The sequence below is a fragment of the Microcebus murinus genome, chromosome 17 (genome assembly GCF_040939455.1).
Source record: "Microcebus murinus isolate Inina chromosome 17, M.murinus_Inina_mat1.0, whole genome shotgun sequence".
NCBI classification, from domain to species: Eukaryota; Metazoa; Chordata; class Mammalia; order Primates; family Cheirogaleidae; genus Microcebus; species Microcebus murinus.
The window spans coordinates 55,085,570-55,111,718 of record NC_134120.1 but is presented as its reverse complement, the minus strand read 5'-3'; the positions used below and the strand labels follow the sequence as shown (position 1 = coordinate 55,111,718).

The 26,149-nt window shown below is 44.7% G+C and overlaps 2 protein-coding genes across 6 annotated transcripts in view; one reads left to right on the top strand and one right to left on the bottom strand.

Annotated features, from left to right (window-relative positions):
• The window catches only part of PPP4R1 (protein phosphatase 4 regulatory subunit 1), an 81,968-nt gene extending 75,916 nt beyond the window's left edge, over window positions 1-6,052 (top strand). For all 4 annotated transcript variants that reach the window (XM_012746131.3, XM_075993685.1, XM_012746128.3 and 1 more), the window contains 4 exons: window positions 2,309-2,429; window positions 2,525-2,659; window positions 3,250-3,391; window positions 4,371-6,052. In XM_012746131.3, the coding sequence (XP_012601585.1) occupies window positions 2,309-2,429; window positions 2,525-2,659; window positions 3,250-3,391; window positions 4,371-4,534 (562 nt within the window). In that variant the 3' untranslated portion in view covers window positions 4,535-6,052. The remainder of the gene's footprint in view (window positions 1-2,308; window positions 2,430-2,524; window positions 2,660-3,249; window positions 3,392-4,370) is intronic.
• A 6,874-nt stretch (window positions 6,053-12,926) lies between these two features.
• RALBP1 (ralA binding protein 1) overlaps window positions 12,927-26,149 on the bottom strand; it is a 51,662-nt gene continuing 38,439 nt past the window's right edge. For both annotated transcript variants that reach the window (XM_075993683.1, XM_012746133.3), the window contains 6 exons: window positions 24,531-24,692; window positions 23,014-23,145; window positions 18,992-19,099; window positions 16,909-17,030; window positions 16,599-16,722; window positions 12,927-14,806 (listed from right to left, as the gene is read on the bottom strand). In XM_075993683.1, the coding sequence (XP_075849798.1) occupies window positions 14,540-14,806; window positions 16,599-16,722; window positions 16,909-17,030; window positions 18,992-19,099; window positions 23,014-23,145; window positions 24,531-24,692 (915 nt within the window). In that variant the 3' untranslated portion in view covers window positions 12,927-14,539. The remainder of the gene's footprint in view (window positions 14,807-16,598; window positions 16,723-16,908; window positions 17,031-18,991; window positions 19,100-23,013; window positions 23,146-24,530; window positions 24,693-26,149) is intronic.

The window sequence follows — 26,149 nt, the reverse complement described above, 5'->3', positions numbered from 1 at the left end:
CAGATGTACCATTTTACATTCCCATCGGCAACATATGAGAATTCCAGTTTCTCTGCATCCTAACACTTGCTGATTTCCATTTTTAAAATTATAGCTATTCTAATGGGTGTGAAGTAGCATCTGACTGTGGTTTTGATTTGCATTTCTCTAATGACTGATGTTGAGCACTGTTTCATATTCTTGTCAGCCATTTACGTATATTCTATGGAGAAATGTCTATTTAAATCCATTGCCTATTGTTACATTGGGTTGTTCATCTTAAACTGTGTTGAGTTATTGAGAGTCCTTTATATATTTTGGATTATAGACCTTACCTGTTTTTTTAAAGGTTATCTTTGCTGGGTATAGAATTGGGGCCTGCCAGTTTCTCTTTTCTTGAATTGTGGCTTGCCCACTCTGACTCAATATGGGCATGCCGCTTCTTCTGCTATTAGTGTGGGGGTGTGAGTCCATCCAGTCAGGATCGGGCTGGGTCTGGATTTTGTTGTTGCTATGGTTACCTTTAGTGTACTATGGGCTTTAATTTTTCTTGCTGTGTGCTGCATTGCCATTTGCTGAGGGCAGGGCTGGCACTGGTGGGCTTTTTCTAGTTTGAGTATTCTATCCTCAGCTTTTCTGTGTAGGGGGCGTAGACTATAGCATGTAGGCTCGAGCTGGGTGAGGGAGGGTCTCTGTGGTTTGAGTTCAGCCTCAGTCTCTGGGAGGCCCTGTGTGCCTGGGCTTTCTCAGAATGCCTGCCCCTCCCCGTGGCATGCAGTCTCTGCCTCATATCTCTGGTTAGTCTTGGGTGGGTTTCCTGCCCCGCCCCTGGCAGTAGGAGAGTTTTGCTTGATGTCAGTGTAGGGTCTTAGCTCGAAAAGGTTTCCTGCTCCTTCACCAGGAATAAAGAGTTTAGTTCTCTTTTCCCCACTGCAACATGTCTTTGCCTGTGCCTGTGGCCTGGGTGGGCTTTGTGCCCCTCTACCAGCACATAAGGCTTTTTTGATTTGTATGAGAAAGGGGGTGGGGAGCTCAGTGTTCATGGCTGTCCCCTGATGTGTCGTTCTCCTCTGCCTGCACTAAGAGACCTCTCTCCTGTTTCCTTTCCTGGTCCCAGTCTTTTTTGTCAGCACCCAGGGGAGGCGAGTACCCTGTGAAAGTTGGAGGGTTTGCACAGGAATGCAAGCTCCCTGTGTCTGTCCCCACCCCCAGCCTTTGTGTATGCCAGCCCCCATTTGGGCCTGGGCAGCTGCTACAACTTTAGCTGATTTCCTCTCCCCTCTTACGTGGCAGCAGGTGCCTCTTCCATCTCTACTGTGCTCAGATGAGACTGTCCCTGTGCCCATCTCTCCTGGGAGGCACTTGCCTCTCTTGGGAAGTTAGGTTATTTGAGTGCCTTGCAACCTCAGCTTTCTGGTGGGCTCAAGAAAAGATTTTGTAGTTTATACAGCTTTTTCTCATTGTAGGTTCAGAGTGACATTCTTTGGAGCTTTCTGTATCCTAAGCAGAAGTTAAAGTCCTGTTTGGAATTTTTATTTTGAACTTTTGTGCCAGAAAACTAATGTGTCTCTCTCTTTGAGGGTTTATGTTTATGTATATATATGGGTACATGTATCATTGCTGCATTATCTATGTTTATAGTTCACTCCCTGCTGATTAGAAATAGAAATAATCTTACACATAAAATTGGAAAAGGCAAGTCTGATTCATATCCAAGGTATTTCTTCCAGGGCATCATCGCAGCTACTCAGGTTAGCCTGGTGGATGTTGGAAAAGTCTTCAGTTCCCCTCAGATGTGGTAGGAGCGTTGCCAGAGGACCCTCTACTTCTGTTACCCCCAGCAGATGTGTCCTATCGTTAGAGGCTGCTCAGAGTCTTGACAAGTACACAGCAGGCTACCTCAGTCTGCTGGAGCTTTCTTATTGAGATGCACGATAAGATGCACGATTTGTAGATGGAATCTTCTCAGCATTCTAAAACCATTACTATGGAAAAATGTGTGCTGTGTTCCAATTGAACATACTAGGAAATGGTTTGCTCTCTCTCAGTCTCTGTGGACACAGAATTCTACAGCTTTTGTTTTCCTTAAGGGGAGGAGAGACTCTAAGGGGAGGAGAGATTCCCTGAACTTGCAGTGTTTAAATGCATTTCCTGATACACAGAGACTAGAGGTAATTCTGTGCCAGAGAGGCCTGCCATAATCGTGCTCTTGCATGTGTTTATTGTATGCACATTCAGTATCCAGTGCTACATACCATTCAGGTGATTAACCTATTTTCATTTTTCTTACTGATTTTTAAACTTACCTTTTTGTAATTTGTTTTTGTAGACAGCTGATTTTACTTCTAGAGTTATATAGTCCCAGAGATGTGTATGACTATTTACGTCCCATTGCTCTGAATCTGTGTGCAGACAAAGTTTCTTCTGTTCGTTGGATTTCCTATAAGTTGGTATGTATTAAACTTCTAAAATTGCAGGTCAGCAAACTATTTTATAAGATCTTAGAACAGAAGCTAGTCCTCGCTTCCCCGTGTTCCCCTCCTAGGTCAGTGAGATGGTGAAGAAGCTGCACATGGCCACACCACCGACGTTTGGGGTGGACCTCATCAATGAGCTTGTCGAGAACTTTGGCAGATGTCCCAAGTGGTCTGGTCGACAGGCCTTTGTCTTTGTCTGCCAGGTAAGTAAGGACCTGCGCTTAACTTCCATGGAGGTTTTTCTCCTGGAACTGTTTCTTTTCTCACGTCCTGCCTCTCACACCCTCTTCCTCATCCTCAAGGAACAGAACTTTACCACCATTTGGCTATTTTTAGGATTGTCTGTGTATCACTGTTGGGCATTTGTCTGGCCCTTGAGCTGGCCTTTCTCCCACAGTCAGCTAAGCTTGTTCTAAAGCTGACATGTACCACACACATGCCACCTGTGCATATGTATGTGTACCATACACATAGCACCCATGTATACATACACACATACACCACACACACACCACACACACACACACCGCAGCGTGGCTCCTACTAGACGGCGCTCGTGTCTGGGCTCGGAGTGCACATGTGAAGGTGAAGTTACAGCTGAGCGCTCCAGGTCTCTGTAGAGTAGTTTAAAAACCTGTGTGTAACTGTTTCTGAGTTCCCAGTACCTGGAATATTGGTTGAAAAGCCAAAACTAAAATACCTGTTAAGCTGTAACAAAACAGTTTGTCAGCTAGTACTGCAGTTCAGTAGCTGAATTGGTGGAGAAATCTAAAGCAGTTACCCTTGTCCCCAGACTGTCATTGAAGATGACTGTCTTCCCATGGACCAGTTCGCTGTGCATCTGATGCCACATCTGCTAACCTTGGCGAACGACAGGGTCCCAAATGTGAGAGTGCTGCTTGCAAAAACATTAAGACAGACTCTACTAGAGAAAGGTAGGTGGGTGACTCTACCGGGAAACGTATGTGGAGAGGGATTCGGGCACTGTGGGGGATGGAAAGTATCACAGCAGAGTAGCTGGGTTCACAGAAAGCGATCTGGTAGAATGAGACATTTTAAGTGGTTCTGGAGGTTCTCCCAAGAGGACAGAAGATTGAAGGAACTTTAAATTAGCACTGTACTGCAGATACATTTTTATCATGGGCATATATCATTTTTATAATTTAAAATATAATTTTTAAAATTTAAATTGAGTATTTAAATTCACCTATGACTGTGGGAACCATGGCCTGGCAGCACCCCCGCCATCGGCACTGCTGTGGGGCCGGGAGCTGCGTGCTGTCCCTCCGCTTCACTTGGCAGGCAGAAGACACATGCCCTGTAGTATCTGTTTTTCTGGAAATTATAAACCCCTCAAGATTCAGGATGTTTTATTTATTGTAACTGCCCTCCCCCAAATGCCTCATAAATATAGTTGAATGCATGAACTCATGAATGAAGCACAGAAGTTTCTAATAGATTTCAAAGAATAAGGGTGAATGAATATTCTTTTTTGCTCCTTTGCCATTTATGTAAAATTTTAAAATAGCAATTAAAGTGAAATGGCTAAAGAGATTTGTTTGGTTTGGGGGTTGTATGTTGTATGAAGCTGATATTTGGAAGTGTTTTTCCTTTTAATAAGCTGATTCATAGCTAAGAATATAATGTTTTAATATATTTATTAGTTTAATACTCCTTAGCTGTCATTGAATATAATGAGATTATCATAAAAAGATAAATCTCATAATTCTCTTTATTCTAGGATTTTTTTTCTATAACAAATCAGTTCAGATTACTGTTTATAATTCAACATGGCATTTGTTTACACTCTTATAAATATGTTTTATAATGACTAGTAAATAATTATACTGGTATTTGACAAAACTCTGAATCGTTAGACCACTGTCATCCATACTGCGCATTTGTCATTTCCAGAGTATTTCCTAGCCTCAGCCAGCTGTCATCAGGAAGCTGTGGAACAGACCATCATGGCTCTTCAGATGGATCGTGACAGCGACGTCAAGTATTTTGCAAGCATCCTCCCTGCCAGTACCAAGATCTCTGAAGATGCCATGAGTACAGCTTCCTCAACCTACTAGAAGGCTTAAGCCTCGGTGTCTTCCCCTCTTCCGCGAGAGCTGAGGCTCGGCGAGTGCTCCACATGCATGTGATCTGGGTGGCTTTGTTGGGAGGAGAGACCTTCCTCTCTTGCAGACTTATTTGCAGGTGCAAGTTGCCTAACCCAATACCAGGGATTTTAAGAGTCAAGAGAAAGTACAGTAAACACTATTATCTTATCTTGACTTTAAGGGAAAATAATTTCTCAGAGGATTCTAATTGTCACCGAAGCCTTAAATCCTTCCGTCTTCCTGACTGAATGAAACTTGAATTGGCAGAGCATTTTCCTTATGGAAGGGACGAGATTCCTAGAGACCTGCATTGCTTTCTCCTGGTTTTATTTATAACAGCCTATAGATGAAATTCTTATAGCCAGAAGGCAGATGTGCACCCGGACGTGAAAGAGACCTTCAGTATTAGCCCTAACTGTTTTCTCCCAGGCACAAGGACCTGTTGGGTTCTGTGGCCAGCTGCCCAGCCCAGCCCTAAGTGTGAATAGTTTCTGACATGTATAAATGGGAAAGGAGATTTTTTTGGATTTCTCCTAAGGGCTTGATGCTAACACTAAAGTAGAATCTGATTTTAACTCTTAAATGCAGCATATTGCTGTACACATTTACAGAACATTTGCTGAGTATCTATGTCCTCATTTTTTTCATGCTGGTCATGACCCGAAGGAAATTTATTAGCACGTATACTGTATGTCAGGTGTTTTTAACTTGATCATGATCAGCTCTGAGGTGCAACTTTTTCTTCACATACTGTATATATCTGTGACCGCTCTTGGGAGTGCTGCAGTCTTTAATCATGCTGTTTAAAACTGTTGTGGCACAAGTTCTCTTGTCCAAATAAAATTTATTAATAAGATCTATATATAGAGAGATATATACACTTTTGATTGTTTTCTAGATGTCTACAAATAAATGCAATTTGTGACCTGTATTAATGATTTAGTATAAAATGGGGAAACTAGATTAAAATATTTGTCTTTTAACTAGTTTAGTAGTTTCTTTGAAATCTGCCTTATGTCCTCTGGGTCGGGTTTGCCCTTGGCAGGGGTGTCCTGGACGCTCCTGAGCCCCTGCCCGCAGCCCCCCCCCCGGGCAGGAGAGCACCATGCTGCCGCAGCTCGGGCCACAGCCCGCTGCAGACCCACGGTGGGGCTTTGTCCTGAAGCTGCTGAGAGACAGGAAGCACCTCTGGGCCTTGGTATTTTAATCTGTAAAATGGGAATCAGTAAAACCTGCCCTGTCTCTCACAGGGTTGTTGGGTCAGGTGTGCAAGGGCTTTTGTAAAGTGCTGTGTGTCGGTTGTTCTTACAAGCCCAGGTTGAAAAACCCTTGGCTTGTGTGACTTGTCCCCATGGTGCTTCTGTGAGTTTGGATTTTACTTGCTCAGCTAGTGGAGACTCCTCAGTGACTCAGAGTAGATTCCCTGGAACCTGGGTGTGGGATTTGGGGATATATAGGCTCCCTCATATAAACGCTATTTACTAATGAGCCTTTGGTTTCTTATTCTTGTGTTATAACCCAGATACGTGCACACTTTGAATGTAAGTGTAAACAATTCTACTGGGAAAGACTCGAATGGATATGTGTGTGCATGGGCAGTATGTCGGTGGTGGGGGTAGCTGCGCGAAGCATAGGCTTGTTGCTGGAGGCCTTTGCAAGCATCGGAGCAGAGACTGCAGGAGAATGTGGCCTCTTGATTTAATATAACCTAATTTTTAGGTACACATTCTCTGCTATTATAATAATATACTTTTGCCCCCCAGGACTTCAGTTCTATAAATTACATTAAAATCATACATTAATAGTTGCATTTTTTTAAAGCAGTGACAATAGTAACAGTATATTTGGGGGTAAAGAACTTAAATTTAAGGTGTGCTAGATAGAGCACCTGAATGTTAAAAAATGCAGAGGCCTGTCGCTCTAACCTTCTTTCTGCTGCTTGGTAATGTGCCCTGCTGAGGAACGCCCTCAGACGTACATCGGGTTTGAAGTGTTCCAAAGGCTCCACTGGAATTTTAGATGTGTCAATGCAGTGAATATAAAAGGCACCTGCGTTGTTTTAACAGCTTTCATGCAGGACCAACAAGGCATTCCCAGTTTGAATAATCTCTAATGAAATTCAAAATAAGAATTTCCCGTCTTTTCATTCCAGCTCTCTCCCTAGTAGTTGCTGTAATGCGCTTCTCTCAGGCGTGTTCTGGGCAGCAGGAGCTGGGCTGAGCAAGGCAGGGCTGGGGGTCCTGTCTCCCAGACAGCCTCCCACTGCACAGGGTCTCCTCCGATGGGAGAAGGCTTGGACTCAAAAAGGAGTATAAGAACAAGCAAATGTAGAAAATTGATTCAACAGTTTTTTGAAATTCCCCAGGAGGTGAACAAAAAAGCAAACCAGTTAGTACTCAAAACCTAATTTCACTATATAAAAATGAATAAAATGTACCAGTTATGTCCTTATAGTTATTTAATATCAGGCAGCTAATCTTAGAAGATACTATGTGATGTCTTAGGACTTCTGAGTGGCTGAGAATGCAGGAGAAAGCTTATTTATCCAAATAGCTTATTAGTCACTGCGCTGGTCACTGCCAGGCGTTCTCCCCTCTCTTCCTAGCCCTCCCCTGCAGGTACATGTGGTGTGGACCCCTCTTCCTGCCCGGCCTGGCTTGGTCCTGGGTCACGGCACCCTCTCCTCATGTGGGAGTTGTTCGTGAGCTTCTGATAGTGGACACTCAGGTTGTGCATGTCTGTGTCCCTCACTGACCACCCAGCCCCCAGAGAACCAGACTTCCGTTGGACTCTGGAGGGCTGGCTGTGAAGTAGCTACCCTTTGCACGTGACCTTTGTCCTGAATTCTTGGAAATATTTCTGTGATGCCAGACCACTGTAGTTTTTCTAAAACCCTCTAACTCTAAATTGGCAAGTGTTGAGTTCCTGAGAAAGCCACCATGCCATGAAGAGCTAAAGCTGCCAGCTCTTGTCATGGAGTGGACTCTTCAGTGTGCCTAGCAGGCACTGGGCAAGTGTGGCACCCACTCTTCTTGCAGGGGAGAGAAGACCTTCCCTGTACCCTCTAGGGGTTCAGTAATTGAGTCTGTTAAATAAACTGACTGTGGACAAGTTAACACGAGAAAAGGTGCACGAATTTCTTATGTGCACAGGAGCATGACATGGAGGGATGAACACCCCACACCCAGTGAGATCTAGAAGCTTAGAGACTCGTGAGGACAGGCAGGGGATGAAGGTGATTTCGGGGAGGGGACATGATTTGGGGGAAAGATTAATGGGCCATCAGAAGAACAGGTGACTTCTGTATGAGAGACTCCCAGGAGGGAGCTCAATGACATCGAGCCTGTTTTGGAGGACCAGTCCCCTCCCCGTGGCTGTTCCCCAGGTGCCCTCAGTTTGAAGTCATCAGCTTATCAGAGCGGCATATTTTGGGGTAGCATTTCCTGAACTCCATTCTCACACCTGGTTGGTTCGGGTCCCACCTTATCTAGGGTGAGATGAGCCTATAGGGGAAGGAGCTGGGGGTTCCATGCAAGGTTCCAGGACACCGGGAAGCAGTGAGTCAAAGGGAGAGAGAGGGGACATCCCAGTGACTCAAAGCCAAGTAGATAGCCCCTTTAAAATTAATCCTCTGACTCAGAGTAGAAATTGAGTCTGGAATTAATGTGGAAAAGCAAGACTTGAGACATCTGCTGTCAGCCCTTGTTATCCTGCTAGACCAACAGCCAGGGCCACAAGGAGCCCCAGTCGAGGTGGCCAGGCCTTTGTCATGGTGACCTGGAGGGGCAGGGCCTACAGAGGGCTGTCTTTTCCTCCCTAGAAAACCAGGTTCTAGTTTAGATGAGGGTGGGAAGGAGGCCTGTCTCAATTCCCTGTATCAGAAACTCCAAAACTGAGGCAATTTTGTGATCTCTTGAATATGGAGGTCTTGACCTTGAGAATATTCTGACTAAATAAAAATCTTAACAATGAAAAATTTCTGTGTATTTTCTGCACTGAACTCCACTAAGCCAGTTTAATGCCTTTATCTCCTCCCCCCCCCCCCCCCCCCCCGCCCCAGACAGGACCTTGCTATGTTGCCCAGCTGCTTTCAACCCTTGGCCTCAAGCGATCCTCTCAGCCCGGCCCCCAAGGTGCCGGGGTTACAGGTGTGGGCCACCACACCTGGCCCCTTGTCCGTTTTCTACAGAGAATAAATCAATTTTGTCATGCAGAAATCATTTTCCTTAAGAATTCTCTTCCACTGGATGCAGTGGCTCACACCTGTAATCCCAGCACTTTGGGAGCTGAGGCCCAGGAGTTCAGGGCTGCAATGAGCTATGATTGTGCCACTGCATTCCAGCCTGAGTGGCAGGGTGAGACTGTCGTTAACCACTCCGGCACGGTGCTCACCGGCTGTGAAACCTTCCCGCAGTAGTGTGTGCTGCGCATTGACGACGAATCCGTTTTGCGCGTGTGTAGTTTTGCTCGTGTGTGGTGAGGAAAGCTTTAAAGCACTGAAAGCTTGTTTCACTTTATAGGCAGCTTTATTTGTAACGTAAATCAGAATAGGTAACATATACATATATGTTTTTATTACGTTATTTTTAAATGTTCACAATTTTATTTTGATAAATGAAAAATTAGAAAAGTCCTATCACAGCTGTCGGCTAACGTCGACGCTTGGCTGTGCGCCCTCATCTGTGGCTGTCGCCTATAGCTGATGCTCGTACCGAAGTGGTTAAGAAAAATAAAAATTCTTTTCCTAGAAAACTTGACAAATGATCAGTGATGAGGTTTTTAGTCCATGTGATGTTTTTCAACATTCCTGTGTGTTTATTTCTACCAAATCTTTTTTTCTTTTAGGTAAAATTTGTTGATTTAAAGTTGGCCTGATTTGATCCCTGTGGCTTTTTGTAATTTTACCATCTGAGTATTTCATCCTCATCAGCTTTAGTGTTACTAATAATTGTTGTTTGAATATAAAACAATTATTGAGTAGCATCTTTAGATGTTGCATGAGAAAATCGGGAGCAGTTCTTGCCAGAAATTCCTGATCTGAGCTCGTGTGTCCCCAGAGGACTGTCCTGTGGCTCCAAATCCTGTCCTGTGGCCCCAGCCTTGGACAGTGAAGAGCAGGCCGGCTCTTTAGTCACCCTCACAGGCCGAGGATGCAAGCTTGCAGAACAGGAAGGTCTGCAGGGAATATTCTGCAGCAGATGCTGAGGAGGGAGAGGAACATGGTCACCAGACCAGGCAGACGCAGGTCCAGGAGTCGCGCCAGCCGCTGCTAACCACCCAGGCCGCCAGAGGAGGGTCTGCCCTGGTGCTGGCAGAACACCAAGGGACAGCCGGGCAGTGCTGGAAGACTGCTGGCCAGCTTTTCTGGATGGTCATTTATTAAGATTTGCCTGGGGGATTTCTTTTACGGCTTTTAAATGCTAGGGAATTTGGAAAGGTGCCCCTCAGATACACCCATGAGGGTGTATCTAAGCCTCTTGGGGACCTTATTCAAGTGCAGATTCTGACTCTGGGTCTAGGGTGGGTGAGACCCAGCATTCCTAACAAGAACCAAGGCGACACCTTTGAATAGCAAACACTTAGGAGAATTTGGTGGTGTGGGACTTCACCTTTTCCAGATTAACTACGTAATTTTGATAATTCATCGTGATCGAAAGGATTTTAAACGTTTAATATTTGGATTTTATGTCCTCAGTTGCAAGTCAGCACTTTCACACACTAAGTATCGGTGCCCACAGGACCACTGGTGATGGTCACAGGATGTCATGACCACAGTGGGCTTTGGTGGCATTGTGGCCACCTCAGGGGCAGCCAGGGTCACTCAGGTTCCAAGGATGCCGGATCAGTGTGACTGCCCGTCCAGTGGCCCCAGAACATTCCCCTGGGCTCACTGTCTCAGCTGCTTCCTTTTGTGCCCAAGTACAGGCAGCCCAGTGGTCAGTATCACACCATTTACCTTTGCTCAGCGACTGCTCCCACAATCTCAAAATTCTTGGCAAGAGCCAGACCTTGCATTTCTCACCCCTTCCTTCCCCTCCCGAGTCCGAGCTACTCGATTCCTTCAGCATGTACCCTGTCCTGTGCCTGCTTCTGTTTCCCTCAGATGATAATGGCCCTGCCTGTCCAGCCTCCAAATCACAGCCCCCTTCTGCAGCCACCACCGGCAGCCCTAAGGCAGGGGGGCGGGATGTGAGCAAATCATATCAAAGTGATTTTGCTCACAAAGTGCAGGACACCCAGTTAAGTGAACTGCATGGGACATAATGAAGTCCCCATTTCGATCTGCATTCATGTGTGAGGGTGTCCTGTGTTTTACACGGCAGCCCTGCAGCAAGGTGGACCCGAGTGAGCAGGTGCCAGCCCAGGCAGCGCTCTGCCACCCTCCTCTTCTGGGAGTCCTTCCGTCCTGGAGGAAGACCCCCCTCAGCACGTGGTCTTTGGGCCTCACCAGCAAGAGGTGAATGGCGGCCCCCGCCTGCCTCCCAGGCCGAGCTAATGCTGTCACGCTGTCATTGAACATTCTTAAAAGCAGTAATGTGATTTTTTAATCCCCACATGAGAAACTCAAGAATTATTGGGGTGACCCTCTTCAGAGGGCTAGAGACACCCTCCCAAAGGGAGATCCTTGCTTTCTCCAATTGCAGCTGAGTGTTCAGCAGTCTCCTGCCTTTCGCTCCCGGGCTCTGGCCCCAAAGGCGGGAGCTGGTGCCGGTTCAGAGAAGCCCGCTTGCCTCCCGTTCTATGCCTCTGGACGCTGCTCGGCTGTGTCCCCCTCTGGGTCCCAGGGCAAGCGGTGGCAGTGCAGGCTGCAACACGCTGCAGGTCTCACCTCAGCTTGGGTCCTGTCTCCTGCTTGGACACTGGCCGGCAGGTAGTCTGGGTCACAGCTCACTTTGTGAACCTTGAGTCATCCCTGTGACTCAGAGGTCTGCACCATAAAGTTTAACGCAATGATGACTAAGACATGGATCACATCCTGCAGGGAAAATGAAATTGAGTATGAAGCTAACTAAAACCCCCAACACCAGGCACTTCATCCTCCATTAATCCAACAGCCTTTCGAAGGCAGGATTATTTTCAGTTTTGCCAAAGAGGAAACTGAAGTTCAACAAGATGGCTTCTAGGAGGTCATGAAGACGTGGGGTACAGCGAGGACTTTCCTGCCAGGACCCCACACTTTTTCCAGTACACACGTTTCTCTGGAAGCCTGGCCCGACAGAGTTGCAGCAGTGCCAGGTGCCTGAACTAAGCGCTGTGGGAGCCAAGGGCGACGCCTGACATCTGCTGCGGCAGGGAGTTCGGAGACATCACAGAGATGACACTGGCCAGGGGCTGAAAGTCTGAGCAGAGGTGAAGAGTTAGCCCAGAAAACAAACTAGAGCTCACTATAAATAAAGTTAGTTCTCTTCCCATTTTTACCACACTATGAATAGAATACCCTCTTTTGAGTCATGCTAGTCTAGTGACAACGAAGTCACCAGACTGCAGTTAGTATCCATCATTTTGCAGGCTTGGGGGGCCAGGAACATAGCAGCACACTCACTGCTCCTGAAGAGAGCCCTTGTGTGTGTCGTGTACGGGTCTCTCTGTCCCCGCACCCCACCCCGCCCAGGTTCCGTCTCGCTTCCTGGGTCACCTGAGCTCTAGTCTAGAACACCCCAGGGATGACACCCGCCTTACCTACAAGTGTGGACTCGTATTATAATTAGCTGCAGTGAGAAGAAAACTATGAGGTAAGCACAAGATCCTACCAGGGCAGCTGCTCCCAGAGCCGCGTGCAGCTACACCAGGGTGGGCGAGACCTCCCGTAAAGGAGAACTCCACTGCATAAGCTTACCGTCCCAGAACTCAACTACAGGGACACCTTGTACACAAAAGAGAAGCCAGATGTTTGTCTAAGCTTTAAAAAATGACACATATTTTAATTGTGGAATTTTTAAAGTAAAAAAGCAAATGAAACTTCATTTTTATTCTAGGCCAGTCTATCCCAGACAAGCTAATGGTGGTTGGCTTGTGCTGAGTCCTAATTTCACTTTTGAAATGCAAATATCTGTAAAGCATGACACCTGGGGCCCTGCAGCCAGGTGACTTGGGCTGGTTCCTAGGGGGCCTAGGGACTGCTCACTGGAACTTGCAGACCCAAACCCAGGCCCAGGTGGCAGCAGCAGGGGTTGAGGAAGGTGGGAGATGGCTTCGGTGGCCTCAGCACAGACACTAGGACCCCAGGGTGCTCAAGTCCACAGAGGGGAGGGATGCCTAAAACATGTTCACTCTTGACCTTGAAGAAGTACCCAAGCCAACTCCTTACCAGCCAAAGGGTGCTCAACTATTTCAAAGAATGTGCACACAAAAAACTAGAAGCTTTTCTTTTTCCCAAATGGCTGTTGAATTTATTTGCTTGATCAATAATGGTCCTGGCAAAAGTTAATTAACCAACACTGAGACATTTGTAATGAAATACTGATTTTAAAAATCCATGACACCTTGATAGAAATTAGAGTTTACACAAACAAAAAAGGAACCTTCGATATTGCCAGCAGCTGCAAAGCGAGCGCACTAGGACCGACAGGACAGCGAGAAGGCGTTCACACGCGTGTCTGACCCCTGGCCGTACTTTCAGTCACCAGAATATCTTCTCTCCAGATTTAAAAAAATAGTATGCTGATTTCTATAACAAAGCTTTTCTTCGTACAAAAATCAAATAATGGCCAATAAGTCACAACAGTGCAATAGGTAGAGGATAAAAAACCGCATCAAACAGGTGCTGAAAATAAATACTAACTAGGAGGAGGAGAGAGCCCTCGTGTGGGGTTGTTTCCGTCCTGTGAGTGTGTGGGAGTTTCTTCCCAGCCGCGAGACCTGGCCAGTCTCACGGGCCACTCACTCTGACAGTCGCCGCCGCCGGAGCCCAGCCTCCCAGAGCCTCCGAGCACCCCTGATCTATGGACTAGACGCAGGGGAGCGGGGCGGTGAGTCGCAGCTATCATTAAAGGAAAGGGATCTGTTTCTATTGCTCAGTCTTGTCAATCGGGAGTCCACCAGTAGGTTCACTGAGACAATATGGTAATTTCAAACTTTCGTTTAAAAGCATATATATGGCTTATTCAGGCAAGGAGACGTGTACATTCTAGCCCAAGCAAGCAACCGGAGTCATTCTGTCTCTAATGGAAGGTCAGTCATGTGACAGATGTGCGGTTGGGACACACCCTGTGTGTGGGCGCAGATCGGGGCGGCCCCCTCCCTGCCCACCCAGGGAGAAGCCTCTGCTGGCCGTGGCAGTGAGTCGCAGGCCGGAATGGGGCCTGTGCTGCCCAGGGCGGCTGGGCAGGCTCCACAGGCAGCCTCTGCGACCACATCAGGCCATCCTGGTGACTCGGGCTCAGGGACTGTGGTTTGAAACTGTCAAGAGAGAGTTGTGGGTGGGTAATGGGAACCCCAGTAGGAGCTGTTCTGGCCAGTCAGGAAACATGAGGCAGCTCCCCCGTTGTGTAATCTGCACCGAGAAGGTGTGAAAGGCACAAGCAAGAGTGACAGGTCCGCAGAAGTCCTGGGGGCAGGACACGGGCGGGCCACAGGCAGGCGCAGCACTGACCTGGCTGGGTTCCCCCTTGAATGAGAAAGAGATCCTGATTCTGCTGTGATTAAAAAGCAAAGAAAGACGATTTTTGGTTTAAAAAGAAGCCACTCAAGGGTTAAAACGGTTATTTTAACAAAGAAAATTAATCTTCAAATAAGCTGACACTATCTGGAAAACTCATCTGTCCCCTACCAGCCTGCAGCCGCCCTCTGCTTCAACCTCCCGTGGGACCTGAGCCTGATGGAGGGGTCAGATGCGAGAGAGGAAGGGTCTCTGGGAAGAGAAGACGTCTTTACAGAATGTACAGCAGGAGAGCCGCGCCCTCGGCTCTCGGGTTACAGTAAGATGCACAGGTCCCTCTACGGCTAGAGGATTCCATGGCGACCATGCCAGGCTGCTCAGATGGGCGTCTCCTTCCTGTCCTTGCTTGGCGACGGCTTTGCTTGCTCCTTGCCTGCCTTTGGCTGCTCTTTAGCTGCTTTGGCCTCAAGGACGCCGTCCCGGGGCGGCTGAGCCGCACCCCCGCGCCGCTCGGGCTCCTTGTCCTCCGGCGCCGGCTGCTCTGACTTGGCGCGCTGCATCTGCAGCAGGCGGAGCTGCACGCGCAGCTCAATGATGGCCTCGCGCTCCTCGTGGATCGCCTGGTTCAAGTCATTGTTCTTTATCTTGAGGAAGGACAGAAAGGGCAGTTACCACTTGAGGAGGAGGCAGAAGGACAAAGGTCAGGAGCAGAGAACAGTTAGCAAGGGTGCCTGCAGGAGACAGACCCGGACTGAGTCTGCAGGTGAGCACGCGGACACCGTGCTCAGGGTGGGGGAATGTAACAGCCCTCCCAGTACTGAACAGCAAACACACGGAAAACATCAATGTACCCACAGAAAGCAATCAGTTTAATAATTAAGTATTCTAGTATTTAAAATACACTTAACTCAAAAATTTGTACTGGCTTCAGAACAGCCCTTAAACAAGGAGGAAAATAAAAGTAATTTTAGTAGCAATTAGAGAGGGAGTTAGAGATAGGATAAAAACCTAGATTTGTCTCAAAAGTGAATATCCTTTGTCTTTTGTGAATGACATTACTTTAAATCTGAAATATGCTCCCTAGTCAAACAAAAGATATTATCAATTCTAAATAATCCGCACTCAGCAAAGTTTAGGTAATGCAAAACAGGCGCTAAGCCCATCCTCCTGCTGACCTCTGCTGACCCCCACTTCTGTGGCAGCCATCAACGCCCCTGCTTCCTCCTTCCACGGCACTGTCCAGCCTCCCTTGCTGCTACATACGGCCACGACACTAATCCTTTGAGAATGTGGACGAATGCAGGTGCTGAGTTCCACTTGCACAAGGACATGCTCGGATTCCTTTCCCCCTTCCTGCTGACTCAGAGTGAGCAAGACGTAGAGCAGCCCCTTTGGACCCCAAGTGGAAAAAGCCCGCGTGGAGGACAACAGGACAGGACGGCCCACCACTCAAAAAATACCACCGTCTCGTGTAAAGCACCACGTCACTCTCTCTGTTACAGCAGTTCAGTCCAGACCCCAAGTATGGTAACTCTGGATTATGTTGTCCTACTAACATTTTACAGATCACATTAAAATCCTAAGAAAGCAAGTAAGGTGCCAATGCCAGGGCTTTCCACAGAACTTCTGTGCCAGCGACTCAGGCCTCAACACCAGCTCGCTTCTCCCGACAGCACATTCCTGTTGCGTGAGTGCCTCGACCTCTAACCTTGCCGGGCACCTCTCTGAACTCTGCCCACGGGCTGTGCGGAGAGGACTTTTGTGGGCGGTGGTTTGCTATGGAATTCTGGTTTTCTATGCAGGGTGTGGCTCAGGTTCGCCCCGCCACTGAACACACCTGAAAGAGGGAAGCAGAGCCAGCTCTCTGTTCTCAGATCCCTTTCTGTAAAGAGGACGTCTTCTCTAAGCGTCTCTAAGATGACGCTTAGGCAAAACATGTGTGGGCAATGTCTGACTTGGGGTGCGGAGGAAAACTCTGACCTAGCCCTGTAGCCCTGCCCCCTTCTCCTCGCTGGGCGGCGTCCACAGCCTCCCAGCACCAGCTCCCACTGCACCACTGCCTCACGCCGCGGCCGAGAGAAGACAGCGCCCCTGGCTTTGCCCACAGGGAGATTAGGAGACTCTGCTCCTTCCACTAGCGTTTCTTTCTCTGTCCATCCTCTCTGGGAACAGAGAGCAGACCATTCAGAGCCGCGCACACTGGCACCGTCAGGCGACGCTCATCTTTACGCTGGAAAGAGAAAGGTCGGTGTGGCCACTGAAGGCACCGAAGCCTTGACTCGGCCGGGGCCCCACACACTCCGGGTGGGACGTCGCCCTCCACCCAGCCTCCCAGCTGGTAACCAAGGAAAAGGAGGACAATTCTCAGGGGAACTGTGGTCTCTACACCTTTCTAGAAGTTAGTATGCTTCTTGGCCATTTCCTTTCAAAACTCACTTCCAGCTCCTCATTCTGTCTCTGTAGATCTTCCAGAATGATCTGCAGCTCCTCTTCATCCTCACTCTCACTCTCGCTCTCGGAGGAGTACTCCTCGGTCTCGCTCCGGCCGTGCTGCTGGCGGCTGCGGGGGAGAGGGCGGAGCTCAGGGCGTGCGTGGCCGGCGTAGCACCACGCCGGCCATGGGACACTTGACGTGATTAAGTTCAAGTGCCTAATTATTTTATAGGAAAGTCTAAGAGCTGAAACAATTATGTTTTTAGTTAAATAAACACTCTCGGAAACTTCAAACCCCCCCGCTTTCCTTTACCTCTGGATTTCGGCAATCTCCGCTCTGAGGCGCTCGATCTCTTCTTTTTCTGAGGCAATCTGCCGGCGCAGAAACTGCTCCATGGCCAGGAGCTCCTCCTGCTCAGTCAGGATCTCATTCTCCTAAAATAGACCATGGTCACTGGTGAACACCTCTGAGAGTTTTAGTCTAGGAAATGTCACCTTCCTGGAGTCTCACACGTTGCCCTGAACTCTTTCGCCCCACACAGTGTTGACCACGCGAGTTACGTGTGCACAACCAAAAAGTGCCCTGTTTCCTTATGGCCAAGAAAAGGCTTCTTTGAAAAGAGGTGAACAAAGTTACTTTGAAGGAATTACGAGGTTTTTCTCAACAACAAAGTGCGGGCAGGAACTCCACGTCCCCTGCAAAGGCCCGTGAGGCCTGCAGGCACATGGGCGGCCGGGGCCCAAGGGAAATCTGCTTCAGCCTCCCAGTCTGTCCTCAATGCCCTCCCGTCTCTCAGCAAAGTGATACATTTAGGGCCATGGTGGCCTTCAATAGTGCCACAGCCAGGAGGCATGTGGCTCTGTCAGTGTCACCTCCAAGGTAGATCAGCGTGAGGGACAAAGCATCACAGAGACTGTCTTTCCTCACCACGAGCCACCGTGCTCCCAGGCCAGGTCCCCAGAGATAATACGTAAACAGTAAGGATTCTGCCCGAACAGAACAGCCTTTTCTAAAACTGATTAGGTCGCCAGTTTTATGCAAAGAATGGAAAAAATCCCCATCTGCCCAAGATCTGGAGAACCCTTCCCACCTAGAGAAAAGAACCAACACAAACAAACTTAGTGGGTAATGGAAACGTGGTTGTGCATGTGGGGACCCAGATGCAGACATTTCTTTCCAAAGGAATAGGTTCTGAGAGGACAAGTACTTATGGTTAAACTTGAAAGATGCCAAGGTCACATTCCAAAATAAATTACTCATAGCGCCAAGAAGCACTAAGAACCTCTCTTAGACACACTATACAAAGCATTTCCCAAATGTTTTTGAACACACAGATGTTTTTCCTTTACTTCAGCATACCTATTAAAGCTAACATTCCAAGAAATATCAGCATTTTTCAACCCTGAAATAAACACACAACCTGGGCCTTCATTCTCTTCTTGGGGCAAAACTGTTCTGTGTCCCCACTAGGCAAAACAATGCATTTTTTAGAAGTGACAGAAAAGGACTGAAACATGTAGGATTTTAGGTAAACCACATACATGAGTTTATGGAAGTCTAGACACAATATTGTCAGAGCCTAGAACTTCATTTCTTTCTGATTTAAACTCTGGGAAGTTCCAGAACAGAGTGAGGTTGACTTGAGAAATTCAAAAAGAAAAAAGATGAGTTTATCTTCAGCTCCACACCTGGAAAACAGTAGGTAACTCAAGGGACAATGAAGGATTAATAAGATAATTTACCTCCAACAATTGACTTTTGCCTGCAAAGAATAAAATCAAAATACCTAAAAGGTCTTACTAGCAACAAGTACAGGTTAAAATCTATACCACTAGATTTCAAGGATCCCAGGCTTCACAATGTCAGGAACAACAGGTTTTAAAATATCCATTAAAGTCTGATCTCATTAATATGGAACAAACACCATTAATATTTAAATTAGGGACAAGACCTATAGCTCAGACCTGTGTGTAGACTAAACGAGATTGAGTAAAGCTCCTAAAACAATGCCCAATAAGCAGGAATTACTCAGTAAAAGGGAGTTTCTTCCTCTACAGCCAAACACTTTAGTAAACACAACATAAAGGTAAGGCCAAAAATAACAAGCACAGTCTCTCTAAATCATTTCACAATTTTCTTAAGAGACTGGTCTATTGCCCAGGCTGGAGTGCAAGGCTGTAGTCACAGCTCAATGTAACCTCAAACTCCCAGGCTAAAGCAATTGTCCTGCCTCAGCCTCCCAAAGTGCTGGGATTACAGCTGTGAGCCACAGTATCTGGACCCATTTTACAATTTTGGTTAAAAGATTCACACTTCTGTAGCTGAGCTGCTCAAATTATAATTTTTAAATGACCATTAAGAGTCTTACAAAACAGAAAAAAGAGTTTTAGCTCACCTGGGCAAGGAGAATATTTATAACTTCTTCATTTTCATTCATTTCTTCTTTGGAAACATCCTCTTTTGAAAGACTGGCTATCTCTTGTGCAAACTTGGTTTCACACTCCTGTCAAGTAAGACAAAAGAAAAAGAACTGGTCGGCCTATATGTAACATATATTCAACAAATTCACACCATCACCAATCTAGAAGTTTCCTTCTCATTTCCTGGAATTAGAAAAATAACAGTAACAGTCAGATGAACCATCTCAGTAAATGAGCATTTGGTAACGGGGCTGGGAACACAACATGGCATCTTAGTCTGTAGCTGCACTGTGGGAACTGTTCAATTCTGGTAATGTGCTCACCATTTTTGGAACCCTTCCACATAAATTACCTCCTGTGATACTTTTTTGAGGAGAGTATTGGGGTGTCAATTTTAAGCATACCATTTAGTTTTGACACACGTACACAGTCAAGTAACCACCACCACCATCGTACCATGGAACATTTCCATCCCCAAAGTCCCCTGGGCTCCTCCACCATTTGCTGGCTTCTAGCAGCCGCTGACCTGCTTCCCTCACTGTAGTTTTTCCTTTTCCTGAGTTTCATGTAAACTGAGTCAATCGTAAGTAGTCTGATTACTGGCTTCTTTCGCTTAGCACAATGCTTTTAAGATTCATCTACTTGGTTGTGTGCATCAGCAGCTGCTAAGTAATACGTCATTGTATGCGTGTTTATCCATTCACTGGCTGTTTCTGATGTTCATCCAACATGTTTATCATCCATTCATCAGCTGACAGACACTCGTGTTCTTTCTAGTTTTTAGCTAGCACAACTAGAGCTATTACAAACATTCTGTAAATGCTCTGTGAGGGTATGTGCTTTCTTCCCTTTGATAAATTCCTAGGAGTGGGAGTGCTGGGTCATCTGGTGAGTAACCAGATGTTTAACTTTATAAGAAACTGTCAAACTGGTTTCCAAAATGGCTGGCACCATTTAGCATCACCAAGAGCAATGTGAGAACTTTAGTAACTCCATATTGTTATCCATACTTGGTATCTTCAATTTTAGCCATTCTAGTTGGTATGCAAAGTTATCTCATTGTGCTTTTTCATTTGCATTTCCTTAATGACTTCATAATGTTGTGTATGTACTTATTGGCCATCTATCATTACCGTAAGTGTGTGTTCAAATTGTTGCCTTTTAAAAATTGAATTGTTTTCTTATTTAGTTGTGAGAGTTTTATAAATATTCAACTTCAAGTCCTTTAATAGATACATGATTTTTGCAAATATTTTTTCACAGCTTTTGGCTAGAACATTTATTTCCTTAGTAGTGTCTTTTGAAGACCACGTTTTAAAATTTTGATGAAATTCAATTTATCAAATTTTTCTTTTATAGTTTATAGGTTTTGTATCCTATTTGGGAAATCACTGCCTAAGCCAAAGTCAATACAGATTCTCCTATGTTTTCTTCTGGAAGCTTTTTTAGTTTATGATTCAAGCCAATATGTTATATGTAAAGAATCATGGTTCTTTTTTTTTTTGCATGTAGACATGAAATTGTCTAGCACTACTTTTTGAAAAGAATATCCCTTCCCCCTTGAGTTATCTTAGCATCTTTGTTGAAAACCAATTACCCATATACACACAGGTCTATTCTGAACTTTCTATTCTATCTGTCTATCCTTGTCTAATACCTGTTTTGATTACTATAACTTTTATAATAAGTCTCAGAATCAGAGAGTATGAGTCCTTCAACTATGTTCTTTTTCAAAATTGTTTAGGCCATTCTAGGTCATTTGTATTTTCACATAAATTTTAGAAGAGCTTAATAATTTTTAAAAAATCACCTGTTTGGATTTTGACTGGGTCTACAGATTTGGGAAAATCTAACATCTTGCTTAACAATACTGAGTCTTCTGCATGATGTATCTCTACATTTATCTAGGTCTCTCTCTTTTTTAGTTTATTGTATTTCTATATATACTAGCAATTGCTAATACACAAAAACACAATAGATTTTTATATATCTGATTTTGTATACTATAACCTTGCTAAACTCACTGATTAGTTCCTTTTTTGCAGATTCCTTAGGATTTTATGTGTAGATGATCATGTTATCCAAGAATAAAAGACTTATTTCTCTCCAATTTTTATGCCTCTTTTTCTTGCTTTAATGCACTGGCTAGCACATCTAGTACAATGCTGAAAACAAGTGGTACCAGCAAAAATCCTTGCTTTATACACCAGTTATTCAAAGCATTCAGTCTTTCACCATTAAATATGATGCGAATTGAAGATTTTTTGTAGACGCCCTTTACCAGGCTGAAAAAGTTGTTTGCTGAGAGTTTCTTTATCATAAATAAGTATTAAATTCTGTCAAATGCTTTTTCTGCATCTACTAATATAATGTGGTTTCTCTTATTTTTAGTCTGTTAATATGATATATTTTAATACTTTTGTCTTTAAAAGTCATTTATTCCTCAAAGTTGAAATTAACTTGGTAGGGCCAGGCACGGTGGCTCACGCCTGTAATCCTAGCACTCTGGGAGGCGGGTGGATTGCTCAAGATCAGGAGTGCAAAACTAGCCTGAGCCAGACCCTGTCTCTACTAAAAATAGAAACTAATTGACCAACTAAAATATATATACAAAAAATTAGCCGGGCATGGTGGCCCATGCTCACTCTAGCCTGAGCAACAAAGTGAGACTCTATCTCAAAAAAAAAAAAAAAAAAAGAAATTAACTTGGTAGAATCTTTTGAGCATTTCATGACTTAATGAGCAGGCATGAAAATATAGCATCAAGAAAATTATTCATCGACATGCAAAATCCTGTTACTACCTTGAAAAAGAAAAAAAGTTAAAAGGTAAAATAAATTTAAAAAATATAAAAAAGAAAACTGTTCATATGAAGGTAAACCCATCCCTTCTGATATTGGCTCTGGTTGCTATATCACGATTTCTTTATCCAAGAAAGATGTAGAAGCAAGAGAAATGAAAGCCAAACCTCCACCACCCCTACCCCAGGTCAGGGACTCTTCATCTAAAGGCTGACTGGCAAGCAATTACAACCCGCCCGGGAGGTCAGACAATAAGGCCTGACTGGCAGGCTGATACATGAGGGAAAATTTTAAAAACAACAACAACAAAACAAGCACAGCAAGCAAGAGAGATAATCTAGCAAGCAAGAGAAAAGAAGGAAGAAAAATCAACAGAGAGCTTCTGCTAGATGGCTTATCCTGGAGCGCGTGTGCACAAGTCCCCTGAATGCGCCCCTTCTGACAAAGCGACCCTCCACACAGACGCAGACCTCTAACCTCAAAGAAACAGAAATACTAGTGTTGTCTTCCAACACAACCACACCAGCAACTCCCGTCATCCTCTGCAATTCTGTAAGTGCTAACTAATGTTCCTTGCATGTGCTGTTTGGATCCTGCAGCTGAAGCTACACATGGATTGGTCCAGAAATTTGGAGTTTCCTTGGTGTGGCTGGCAAACTAAGTCCCAGAACAAAGCAACACACAGTAAACTAGAGGGAAATCAAAAGTCTGACTCATGTGCCCCAAACTCATCAGGTGTTCCATACTCCCCTTCTTATTCTTAAGTAAACAGAGTCTCTCTTGATCCCCAGGGCCTTCCAGACCACATTCATCACTACCCTGCCAAAGAGCCAACTAACTCTACATGCCTCAAACTCCCCAGCAGTCTCCAAAGATATCTCCCCATCTGGCCTTCTTCTCATCCTTAGAAATGTGTTTACAGGTATAATCAAGTAGAAAATGACAAAACATCTTTCAGTAAAATCATTTTTAAATTAAAAAAAAAAAGTTTCTAAATTAAATGAAACATTTGGATACCAGGCTGAAGTATCAATAATCCAGAACTAGAAACATCTGAGTGAATAAATTTCCCATAAGGGAACTTCAAGTGACAAGTACACATAATATTTTTAAAATAACTTAAAATAGTATATGAAAGACTCCAGCATTCTTTTATATTTTAAACATAATGTACCAAAATAACAAATTTAACTCACCTGTCTTTTTGCTTCTCTTAGTTTTCTTTTGAGGGCTGTCAAAATTCTTTGTACTTCCCATAATCTTTCTTCTTTAGATAAATCCTTTATCCCACCCTGCAGATCTCGATGTAAACAATTCAAAAGAAACTCCTAGAAAGCAATGCCAGTACTAATTATCATTCTATGTCTACCTATCTTAAGCTAACAACACATGCAATTTCTAAAGATGTATAATCAACTACTTTTCAATTATCCTTTATTTCATTAAAGGAGTGAAATAATGGCACTAATTATTTTTTCAAGGATATGATTGAAAAAGCACCCTTATTATTTGTTTTGCCTGGGAATTAGGTGCTCATTCACTAATTTATATTGGTTCATTGGTAGTTAATTCAATCCTGCCCCATCATCAACTAATAAGAAATGGGAGCTCAAAGCAGATGAAAGGGAAGAAAAGCAAGCACAGATTTGATGATGTGCCTGCAAATAAATACTCTAACATAATTAAACTTCTTATTTAGTCTTGAATTTTTTTATTCAGTTGTACCCTTCCCCCAGCACATGGCATTGTTTCTTACATCAAAGTAGCATAGTGAAAAAGCCCAGGATTTGGGCTCAAAACTTGGTTCTGTAGCTTAGTAATCATGTGACACAGAGTAAATTATTTAACGTCCCTAGATTTCAATATTCTTATCTGTAAACTATGGCTGATGACAGTAGCCTTGTCCAGATAAACAAACATTTTGGGACTGTCTACACTGTGCCTGGACAGGTTCATGCCTTATCCCATTTGTGGTAGCTGTCAATCAATCCTATGGGAGAGTCCACTTTAAAATGAGAATATCAAGGCTTAAGGAGGGTAAGCAACTTGCCTAAAACTAGTTATTACCATGTTTCCCCGAAAATAAAACCTACCCATAAAATAAGCCCTAGCAGGATTTCTAAGCATTTGTGCAATATAAGCCCTACCCCGAAAATTAGACGTAGTGATGGGCGTGGCTATGCGGCCCATCTGTACAACCCATGCATTTCGTCATGGAGCGGCAAAGAAGACAAGCAAGCAGCCCTTCTTATCTGCCCCATCGTGACAGCTACTATCCCAGAGGTGACCGAAAGGTGCGGGCAGCCGTACCAACAAGGTCAGCTCCCCCTGTCGGTCCCGGCCATGCTGTGCATGCTACAAGTTGAGGCTTTGAGGGGAAAATAACACATCCTCTGAAAAGAAGCCCTAGGGAAAAATAAATATAAGACTTTGTCTTATTTTCTGGGAAACACGGTAGTTAGGAGGAAAGCAAGAATTTAAAGCCAGGTCTTTTGATTTAAAAACTATGCTCTTTCCACCATGATATTCTATCTTCTTTGGCATGAAATAGTATCAAGTGGCAATTTCCGACTTCAGTGTGCCCTGAGGAACATGTCTGACATGGCTGCAATCACGCAGCAAGTGCTCAGTAAGCAAGACTGATCAACATCTGTCTCCAGGATGACCATGCAGGGCAGGCAGTGGGCTTGGGTGTGAGGCTGAGGGCACACACCTGTCTCCGGATCTCCTCCTTGATGCCGGCCTGGGTCTCGGGCAGTGTGGGCATCGTGGCCATGTTAGACCATCGCAGAGGTTTTGTCACTTGCTTTAGAACCACATTTCCAAAGAGTTCTTGCACATGTGTGAAAAACACATACAGGACTCGATTGCTGATCTAAGAAAAAAATTAAAAGATTTATAAGAAAACTATTAAAATTATGATTTTATTTCATTTATTTGTATCTATCACATAGTGCATCCTTTAATCCTGGACACATGAATGAAAATTCTACCCAGTAGTGACAACACAGGCTTTGCTAATTAATGGCTAATTTAAGAAGAGTATGGCAAAATGTGAGTTAAATCATGTACTCAAGCACTATAATGAATTAAAAAGGAAAAAAGCCAAGAAAAGGATGCAGGTGCTGATGACCATCAATTTATTTGTTTCTATCACTACAATATTAACTGATTAAAACATCTTACTTTTTTTTTTTTTTTTTTGAGACAGAGTCTCGCTCTGTTGCCTGGGCTAGAATGCCATGGTGTCAGCCTAGCTCACAGCAACCTCAAACTCCTGGGCTCAAGTGATCCTCCTGCCTCAGCCTTCCGAGTGGCTGGGACTACAGGCATGCGCCACCATACCCAGCTAATTTTTCTATGCATTTTTAGTTGTCCGGCTAATTTCTTTCTTAGTAGAAACAGGGTCTCGCTCTTGCTCAGGCTGGTCTCAAACTCCTGACCTCGAGCAATACTCCCGCCTTGGCCTACCAGAGTGCTAGGATTACATGTGTGAGCCACTGCGCCCAGCCTAAAACATCTTATGTTTTTATTTCCAACTTATTTTGAGACCTTTTAACAGGACCATGAGGGAAATGGGAGCACATGCAGCACGTGCAATTGCAAAGCTGGGCTGAGGCAGAGGCACTCCTGCAGAAACCTGCTTCCTGGCACACTCAGGCAGCCTGCCGTTAAAGGCTTTCAGATGCTAGAAGACCCAGACATGAAGTTGGCTGCAATAAAACAAGTTATTTCCTACCTAAAACTTACTGTTACAATACACCAGAATCTTCTCTAATATTAAATATCAATGTAATTAATATTTACTAGATTCAGAAATTCCAGCTAATACGAATTGTCAAACTGAAGTCTGAGAAACATTTTACTTCCAAAATATAATCAATGAACAATAAAAGAATCTTTGGTAAATGAAAACACGCCCTAGTAACAGTGACAATGATTTATGATGGCCTAGAATATTGGCCAAAAAGAAGGTTTAAAAATTTTTTAAAAAATCATCTTTTTAGGGGGAACCTGAGCAAATCATCAATACCTCTAATTAAAGGAAAACATGCACTCTGACAGCACCAACTGAGCAGCAATCAAGAAAAGCCAAGTATTTATGTTGTAAAAAGACATTGATGAACACACTATTCAATTCCCTGGAGCACGTTCTCAGGCTAATGGCCTACAATAGCCTCTCTCGATCTGAATGAAACTCTCAGGGTAAACCCCTGACAAAACAAGTGTTAGGCCCCTTTGTGTGAGTTTGATGTGTGTGTGTATAATTAAGCAATAATGCTATCTGATGAAATAACTATCATCTTTAAAATCCTATAAACTCTGTAAGTG